The sequence below is a fragment of the Martes martes genome (genome assembly GCF_963455335.1).
Source record: "Martes martes genome assembly, chromosome: 14".
Lineage (NCBI taxonomy): Eukaryota > Metazoa > Chordata > Mammalia > Carnivora > Mustelidae > Martes > Martes martes.
In genome coordinates, this window is record NC_137902.1 from 16,340,182 (window position 1) to 16,350,608 (window position 10,427).

At 37.8% G+C, this 10,427-nt stretch overlaps 1 protein-coding gene across 1 annotated transcript in view; it reads right to left on the bottom strand.

Moving 5' to 3' along the window:
• NHLRC2 (NHL repeat containing 2) overlaps nucleotides 1-10,374 on the bottom strand; it is a 54,180-nt gene extending 43,806 nt beyond the window's left edge. The window contains exons 1-2 of the mRNA XM_080823432.1: nucleotides 9,949-10,374; nucleotides 6,946-7,098 (exon numbers count right to left, since the gene is read on the bottom strand). Of these exons, the coding sequence (XP_080679558.1) occupies nucleotides 6,946-7,098; nucleotides 9,949-10,126 (331 nt within the window). The 5' untranslated portion in view covers nucleotides 10,127-10,374. The remainder of the gene's footprint in view (nucleotides 1-6,945; nucleotides 7,099-9,948) is intronic.
• Nucleotides 10,375-10,427: the final 53 nt, after the last annotated feature.

The window sequence follows — 10,427 nt, forward strand, 5'->3', positions numbered from 1 at the left end:
TTACCCTCTCTTGGCAGGAATGCAAACTAGTACAAGTCTCCTGGTGCTGAATATAGCAATACCCAACAAAACTATGCTGTACGTATTTAACTTTGACCCAGAAATCCCCCTTCTAAGAACTTACCCTTAAGATATGCCACCAGCAATATAAAAACATATTCACAAAGTTATTCACTGTTTGTAACTGTTAAATATTGAAAACAACCTAAAGGCTGATACAAAGGATAGGACAATGACTGAATTATTTATTATTATAAATTACAACACACACACACACATACACACACAATGGGGTGCTATGTACTATTAAAAATAATCAGGAAGTTCTCTATAAGGAGGGACTACCAGGATACACTGATACATTAAAAAAGCAAAATGCACAAAAACAGAGTAGGTCACCATTAGTATTTTTATAAGAAAGAAAATAGAAAGAATGGAAGAATGGGATGGAAAGAATAAGAAACAGCAGAAGAAATGGGTAGATGGAAATATACTGTCTACATAGTTCTGACTTTCAGGACCCTGTTTAAATTTTATATCCTCAAAAACAAACAAAATCAACTAAAAATACAAACAAATGCATCTAACTGTACTTCAAATGAATAACATAACCTCATGGGAAGTGGGAAAGACTAGTCTAAGTTAGTTCTGAATTAGATGAGAAGGACTAGAAGCAAAGACACCCCAGTAGCAATGAGCACAAGCAGCATCCAGATCTTGATTTCTCAAAACCATTCCCAATATTCAGTACTATAAGGAATCAGAGCTCCCTGGAGAAATGGCTGATTCAGGGAGGGGGCTGGGAAAGTACAAAAGGAACCTTTAAATATTTTGTCGTGACAAGTAAGGAAGTAGTCAAAGAATGGTAAGGGCATGTCAAAATGACACAGGTGATAGCCTGAAGAAGATTCCATCCGTCAAACAGGGAAAATACGAACATCTAAATACTGATGGTCATGACTATAACCCAATGAATTAAATAAGAATTCATGAGTCAAATCTCTATATATTTTATATGCATAACATGCATACACACAATATATATACAGCAAAAACACACATTACATCAACATACATATACATACACTCCTTCTGATAAACATACCTAACAGTTCTTCAGAGAAGTGAAGATTAGGGGGAGATGGGAATCCTGAGGTGTTAACCAGGTGAAGGGCATAAGGAAGGAGATTCATGGCGCGAAAACAACACACATAAAACACAGTGCATGAAAGATAGAAGAGATTAAAGAAGGTAAGTGACTAAGTGCAGAGAACAAAGGGAAGCAGGGGACAAAATAGAAAAAAAAACAACCTATAGCCAGGATCAAAATTGTAAGTCATTTAAAGGATGTTTTATTTATTTATTTATTTTTAAAAGATTTTATTTATCTATTTGAGAGAGAGAGAGGTCACAAGTAGACAGAGAGGCGGAAGCAGGCTCCCCACTGAGCAGAGAGCCTGATGCGGGCCTCCACGATCCCAGGACCCTGAGACCATGACCCGAGCCGAAGGCAGAGGCTCAACCCACTGAGCCATCCAGGCGCCCTGAAGGATGTTTTAGATTGTTATCCTTAAGAGCAATGGAAGTCATATGGAGAATGAAGTGCAAATCTCAAAGATAATTTACACTAAATTCATGACCTTCCCTTCCAAAACTGTCTTTTCTATAGTGTGTCCTTTCACTGAATGGCACCCGCATCTGTCCAATTATACAAGCCAAAAACCTACCTAGGAGATCACTGTAATAACCAAAGAGCCCTCTCTCATCATCCATATTTAATCCATGGCCAACTGCTATTAATTTTATTCCTCTATAACTAGTTTCAAGCTATTATCAGGTCCCAGAGGGAGCACAACAACCTTGTCATAGATCTCTCACATCTGTTCTTGAACACTAATTAGTTACCCACCCAGGAGTGGGACTAATCTTTAAACAAACACAAATCTCATCATATCACCCTCTTCCAGAAAATCTTTCATTGCCCTTTGTATAAAAATCAAATCTCATCTCCCCAGTATATTTACCAGTCGTTCTTCCCTCCCCTCAGGGTGTTACAGCAACCTGGCCTTCCTCGGGTTCATCCAGAACATCATTATTCCTCTTGCTTTGATGCCTTAACACACAACGCTCCTTCCGCCTGGAATGTTCTTCACCCTCTTTCACCCAGTAAAGCCACATTTTTCATCTAGATCGCGAGCTCAATTTTTACTCTTAAACTTTAATTCCTCCAGATTAAACTCCGTATTTGTTTTCATAGCACCCTATAATTTTCCTTAGCACTAATCAGAAATTATAAAGCTATTTGTGAGTATTTGATTATAAGTCTTGCCCCTGTTAACAAGACTATAATTCCCATTAATTATTTAGGTATCATGCATGTTTCATTATTCACTAGCATAGTGCTTAGTACACAGTAGGAAACAAAACAATGACTAGATGCAACATGAACACTGAAGACATTTATATATTTATACAATATATAAACCATATTATATTGTCTAAATAGACTATATTAATCTACAAAGACAACTGCTAAGTAACGATGCCTCACATTTTTTCAGTGTCAATAATCTTCAAGTATACAGGTTTAAAAAAAAATACCTTGCTTTTTCTGTTAATCATACACAATAAAAAATAAAATGTAAAAGATCCTTCACTTTGTGAATCTTTTGCCAGTACAGGGATCAAAACTACTCCATATGGAAGGAAAGGAGGGAGAGGGAAATGGAGGAGGGAAAACCGGGAGGGAAGTGGGAAGGAGAAGCCATATAAAAAGGATAACCGCTTCTAAATTATTAGTAATAAAATAATAACTTCAAAAAATCATTTTAAAAGCTTCAAAGGTCTTATTTTTCAGAGATACAAATATACAGAATTGTACGAGATTATAACTGTATATAGCAGTATATATAACATTATATTTATATAATATATAGTAGAAAGCACAGTTTAATCACAAACACTGTAATAACCTAGGTAAATGCAAGGACTGAAAAACAGTTGAGGAGTTTTACATGCTAGGAAATTGTAAATGGAGACATTTTGAGATCTAAGCAACAAGGATGACACTTCACTAGGCTAGAAAAGATAAGGGTATTCCAAGCAGAGTGAACACTAAGTGTCAGGGCCTTAAAGCAAGAGGAGCCGTGACACTGAGGCAGGCCAGGGAGGCTAGAACACCGTGAGGAAGAGGAGTAAGGTGTGGACAGGTAGGATTTTAGGTTTTGTACTAAAAGCAATGGAAACATGAAATGACCAAAATCACTGAACACTAAAGCACAGAGCTGAAACGAATTTGAATTTTTTAAGAAGTTTTTTTTTTTATAATTTCAAAAACGGACGCTGCCCTGTGTTTCTCCTGACATACCCTCGAAGTGCCACAAACTGACCAATATTTCCATCATACTTCATCTATTTAAAAACAGAACATATGGACTGCTTCAGAGAGAAAACATAAAGTGTGTACATATTAAGAATTAACATAGCATGTCCGACTGGTATTCTTTTGAAGGCCCGCTTATAAGGCTGGCCCTTGCCAGGATTTCAGGAGGGTTCCTGCCATTCCCACAACGGTAAGAGTGGCTTGCTAAGCCTAAACTGGTGTACAAATAATATGGTTTATGCTGAACACCTGCTTTCTTTCTGGGACTCTAGAATTTTCCTGCAGAAAATTCCTCCAGAAGCTGCCTATTTTGGCCAGCCCCCAGGAAAAACTTTGGTTGCTCAGTTTCTAATGAGAGTCCCTGGTAACATCTCAAATGTGCTGTAACAACTCCTTGCTGGGGAATTAAGTTGTCTGGTATGACTCCACTAAGAGAAGAGGAAGCCTGTGTTTTGTCTCCTCTGGACCTAGCCTCATTCAGGCACCTCTTCCCTTTGCTGCTTTCACTTTGTATCCTTTAGCTGTAACAAATTACAGCTGTGAGTCCTCCTAAAGAATTATGGAACTTGGGGATGGTATTGGGAAACCTGACACACCATCAAATTATATATGGAGTCACTGGAAGGTTTAGTTTCATTATGAAATTAGAATTCATTCTTCTCATTTTTAATAAAGTATAAAACAGAAAAATAGTGTCTACTACATAGTGAGAACACCAGCATTTACCCAGTAGTAATCCTAGCATTTAGGTTGTTAAGTCTGATTTAATTATGCATTAACATATACCTAGCAGTCACATTTTAAAATATGTCAAGTGTTCCTAATAGATTTTTTTAATGACATCAGAATACTTTTCCTTAATAGCCACTGTGCTACATTTGTGTATTATATAATAACATTATCATTAATGCATCCAGCATAAAAAGACAATAAATTTTATATATTCTCAAGTACAAAGAGGAAAATAAAACCCCAAAATGTGAGCTACCTATCAGTTAATGTAAACATGTGCTAAATCATTATGAATTAATAACAAGCTTAGGGCACAGCTAAATTTAAGAATTTCCTAAAGATCAAAAGGCATTTATAATGTCTCATGCTATCGTGAAAATGATACCGGTCACCGTTAAAACTTAATTTTAAAAGCTATTTTACAGAGGAAGGAGACTGGGTATTAATTTGGACCCTTTTCAGTCTGTTTTTGAATTAATAAGCACTTCCTCAGTTGGCTGAGCATTTCTGGCTTACTGATGAACTGAGCTGAATATTCCATGGAATTTAAAATAGGCTGCTGAATGTCACTTCAAAAACTATTAGCATTGCTGCAAATATGTTCAGAAACATAGCAGATAGTGATGAGACAAGACACATTCGCTGTAAGAAAGCAAATTAATTTAGTGACAGCTTATTGAGCTTTCATATGAAAATCTCTGGGTATACCTGCTTTTGTGAATATGAATTGAATGTATATTTTGAACAATAAAAAATAATTTGAAGTTACCAGCATTTTCATAAAGTAGCATATTACTGAAGTAATGTTTCTTTGAAATTACAGTGTTGGGATCACTTCAAGTATCTTACTTCTCAGAAGTGCATTTGTATGTAAAAATAGTTTTTATTTTGTGTCACAATGTGCTATAAAAATGATGCTCCAGTAAACGGATAAAGAGATTACAAAGACCCATTCCAAGAAGGTCTTGAATTTGCTTTAGGTGTGTGGTAATTAAGTTAACCACATAGAATCTTTTACGGGTTATCTAAGTACGGAAACAGTTAATTCTGGAATTCTTAACCCAGTCTTTCATCCTCCTATTAAACAAACAAACAGGGATGCCTGCGTGGCTCAGTCAGTTAAGTGTCTGCCTTTGACTCGAGTCATAATCCCAGGGTCCTGGGATGGGCATCACATGGCTCCCTGCTCAGCGGGGAGCCTGTTTTCCCTCTGCCTGCTGCTCCCCCTGCTCCTGCGCGTGCACGCTCGTGCTTGCTCTCATTCTCGATCTCTCTCTCTCTCTCTCTCTGGCAAATAAGATAATAAATCTTTTTAAAAAATAAATCAATCAAAAACAACTTTAAATATCTCTGTATCTTCAGTGGAAGAGAAGGCTAAGCTATTAAGAATGTTAATTCTTAATAACGAAACTTTTCACAGCTGGTCTGAACCTAAGGCACCTTCCTCTCATCTTCCCCAGAAGTCCCTACAATCCGGCCACACTGAACCACTGACCTCTCCCCAAACAGCCTACTCTTCCATGCCTCCCTACTTATCTACTGTCACTTCCTCAGCCAGCTTTGTTCAGCTCCCTTTTCATTTTCAGCTGTAGTCCTGCTTATTTCTCAAGTTCAAGCTTAACTGTCTGCTCCTCTGTGAAGTCTTTTCCAATGCTTCTAAGCAAAGTGAATTACTCTTTTCCACAGGTTCCATGATGCTTTTTATCCAACTCTGTTACATATTTCCTCAGCAGCTAGCAGAGTACACCGCATATATCGCATGTTCAAAAAATACACCCACTTGCATGAGCTTGACCAAAACATACAGGGATCCAAAACTAGCAGCTAATAAGATACTTTTATTTCTTAAATCAATACAGATAAACTTTTGAAAACATGAGTTAGCTACCAGTAATACCAGAGACCTTTATAAAGCTCACTGACTGGCAATTTTAAGATAAAATATATTATAATTTATAAGCATCTGAGGTTTCCTTGCACTGAAGAGTTTAACGCAGCACTCCTTTTTTAAATTCACTCTTTTTTTTAAAACTAAGTTATCTTTCAATTCTGTAATATATTCTCATTTTTACTCTAAGATCAGTGATCCTCTATCCCTTTTATCACTCCAATTGTAGAGCTTCAATTAATTTAAGCCTAATTAAATCAAACCTTTAATTAGTTGCATTAACCTCATATACTCTTTTTTAGAAAAAAGTAAACAAGAGGAAAGAGATCTGAAAAAATTTCAAAGTTCTAAAGCAAATACTAAGTATGATCTCTTACATCTTCAGAATTTGTAATACCATAAAAGAGGATTTCCTAGTGTGCTTTGGAAAACATTAACCTTTATAAATCATTTTTTAATAAAGCAGGGTCAAAGAAAAAGTATCTGCTATAATATTTGGCATTCCACTGTAGTTCATGTCATCTGAAATTAAAGGAAGTCTAATCACATTTCCTAATAAGAACTCTAAACCTTTATATCTTAGTGAGAAGAGTGTAAGATTAGAGTCACAAGTTTTATTTTCTCATAGGACAAATTTAGGTAAGTCTAAATATAAAAAATGAACTTTTTAAAAATACTTGATCATAAAAAAGTAAATCATGTCCTTAACCTCAGAGGAAAAAAAATATACTAAATCCTGGTTCCTTAGGAAGGCAAACCATTATCACTAAGCTTAACTCTTCATGAGAAGGTACAGGGAGTCCTTAAATCATAGATTAGAAATTACTTTTAGAATCATTGAAGTCTTGCCAAATGTTCATTTTCCTATGAGCAAATGAGTCAGCTACTCCTCCAGTGCCTATGCCTGGACAGTCTGCTAAAAAAACAATTAAAGGGCAGATACCTTTATCGGAGTATGTGTGTTCTAATGCATGAAGATCAGGCAATAGGTGAATGCAGTTTATGCAGCAGTAGGTGAAGAAATCCAGGATGACTACTTTTCCACACAGATCCTTGTAGACAGAAATAGGCTCTCCGGTGTTCAGCCATTCTAATCCTGAAATTTATACAAACCGGACTATCATGATTAAAGGAAAAGGCAGAGATAACTTATCTAAAACTTTCCATTAAAATGTAAACCATTACTATTTCTAAGGAAGGGCTGAGGGGGTGGGGTAGATGGTAAAGATTCTATAATGGGGCAGTATGCAAATATAGTCAGAAAAAGCTACTAAATTCTTTCAGAAATAGTACACTAGTCTGTGTGTGAAAGAAAGCAAGATCAACACACCTAGGTAAAAAGCGAGAGTAAACAGCAAATATTAAGAGGACCTAAGTACACAATCAGGTTCAAATGAGCTTTTGAGAATGAGGCTATCTTAAAAGCAAAACAGGACTAAACTCAAAAAAGGAGTAAAGTGTTAAAATATAAATATACAAAATGCCTATGCCAATTTCATAAGAACTAAAGTGCTCTGGATTTGAATGGAACCTTAAATACAAAATATTTTAAATGCAAAGTTAAGCAAAATACACTATTACAGATTTCATGGAAGCAACATTAATATTGATGAAGAACATGTTTCCTTCCCTCCAAAGAAAGATGGAATCTCATTAATCTGTACTTTGATAAATCAGAATTTATAATTACTTGAGCAAGACTTACAATTTTAACTATGGACTGTAAAGATTTTGTTAAAGATTAAAAGTACAACAGCTCTACTTAACCAATTTAGAAAAACGAAGATAATGAGCTCATTGTTTATAAGTAAATACAGCCACTAACACTATTAATTACATCTCAAAAGGTATTCAGAAATATTTTATAGAAACTGAAAAACAAAACTGGGTGGAATTAAGTGAATAACAGCAGCTAATGACTAATAACAGTAACTGGAGTTACTCAATTAAAACAAAATTCTAATAAATAAATAAATAACCTGCAAATCAAACTAGTCTTTTGCCTTAACTAGTCCAACCTAGTGAAGTTTTAGGGCAGAGTAAGCTCTTAATTATGCATTTTAATAAAGTGTTAATTGTATACCAGATCAAGTAATCATATAAAACTTCAAACTTATGTATGTTTCACATCTCAACCACAAAATATTTATGAATCAGTCTTTTAAATTTATTTTCTGTAAATACTCAAGAGTGACTTCGATTGGAGAGTAAAGAAAGTATTATTACATGTCAGTTATTGTGCTTACCAGGCTTAATAATAATAATAATAATAAATTTTACAATAACAATTACAATGAATATAATTTTTAAAAACTTAACATCCATTGAGCTGTCCTACAAACTAAGAACTTTAGATATACTACCTCTAATCCACATTATTCACCTGAAAGCTAAATACTTGTTCTTTTTTATGAGGGAGTAAAGTAAGGCTTGGAGAATCCAGTAACTTGCTCAAAATCATGCAACTAACAAATGAAATAACTAGGATTTAATCCCAAATCTGTCTGAATCCATCCATTACACCACAGTTTCCCATAAACACATCTCTTTTAAGAAATGAACAAAGCATACTGTTTCTGAGATAGTTGTTTATGACTTCTTGATTATAGCTTAAAGAAACCAAGAAAAACTTACCTAGTATTCTGAGCTCAATAATCAGACCCTTCAGAAAATCTGACTAGGTCACATATGAGGCCTGAATATTTTGTTGTATTATTTATGAGTCACTAAGGTCAAATCTTATGGTAACAAAATACACCCACTGTAAATATAAACAGGACTACAAAATAAAAACACTGGCCCAAAACCTAACTGGTAGCCTGTCTGTTTATAACACTATACTATATGTAACTAACTTCTTACAAAGTTTTTTAAAAACATGCACATATGTATATAATCTGTTAAAGTTCTTTTGATGGGAGAAGCAGTCATGAACCCAATTCTTTCATAATAACTCCACAATATTTCAAATTCAGGATAGGATTAGTAATGGAAAAAAAATAAGCATTTTTGAAGGTGGGAGCAAAAGGCTTGGAAAGACACATAAGACTCTATTTTCAAAGGCTAGGTTCTGGTTATCTCCCATGAGATACCGAACCCTGCCACAGCCAACCAATTAACTATACATGTGGTTTCAGTGTCACGCCAGGAGACATGCCAACACCAACAAAACAATGCCAGTCTCAACCAAAGAAGGGAAAGTACGGTTTCATTTATCACTGCAAGATGTTCTTCCCATATAGCACTACGGGGAGTATCTGTTCCCTGGTGTTCCAAACCCTCACAGAGCTGGGGTTCAAACCCTGGAGACAGGCCGTAATTGATGCAGATTTTTAAAAAATTACAAATTTCAAGACTTTGAACAGCGAAGTGTGGTACAGCTAAGACACTTGCCAGTCTGGGGTCTGCATAATCCGGCTGCGGCGGTTATTAGTTGCGAAGCCTTGAGGAAATTACTTAGCCGACTTGTGGCTCAGTTCCCTCAACTATAAAAGGTCTTTAAGAGGTCTCAACGAGTTGTAGAGAGGATTAACTAAAACAGTCCCCCGATGTGTTTACAATTGCGTGTGGCACAGAAGTGATCAATAAATGTCAGCATTACGCGCAGAGGATGACAGTGACGATGCTGGACAGCTAGACTGAAAGGAGAGGGTGGCATGGACGTTTCAATCCTTGCCAACCGGGGCCAGTAAACATTCATGGAATGTCTACTGAGTTAACACAAGGCCGCGGCAGGGACTCGGGATACAGAGGCGAGTGCGCACGTCCCCGCGCTCGAGAAAACCACCTTTTTCCGCCGCCTGGGGACCCGGGGAAGCCGCAGAGCGGGCGATCCGCCCGGGCGCGGTCGCACAACCCCGCCTCGCCCCCCGCTTCAGGGGAGGGCGCCGTCCCCGAGGAAGGGGAGGTTCCGGGAGGGGTCCCCACCCCGAAGCCTGCCCCTCACCTTCCGGAAACTCGGGCACTGACAAGTCCTGCTCCCAGCCGTCCACCTTCTGCAGATACTGGTAGACCAGACTGTCCTTCTCCTCCTGGGTGACGGCGTCGAGCAGGGCGTACTCCAGCGAGGTCTGCGCCGGGAGCAGGCCCGCGAGGCTGCAGCCCCGGGCTCCGGAGGCCGCCATGTTCTCTCCGGACAGTCCAGAGGCGGCCGCCGGGCCCGCGGGAGGGTCTCGAGTAGGGAGAGAGGAAGCGATTACTGTCCTTTGGTTTCAAAACGGCACATTCACCTCACTCGCCACCGGCCCCCGCTCCACGTAAACAACACCTTTTTCTTTTGTAATCATGCATTCCAATGCTAAGGTACAAACTGTCGGAATTCCCGGGCTCGTAATTTAGCCACCAGCCCAAACCACCCCGCCCCTTCCAGAGCGTCCCGGCACAACCGAGCCTGGATATTCAGAGCGCCAGATTCAGCATGGGGAA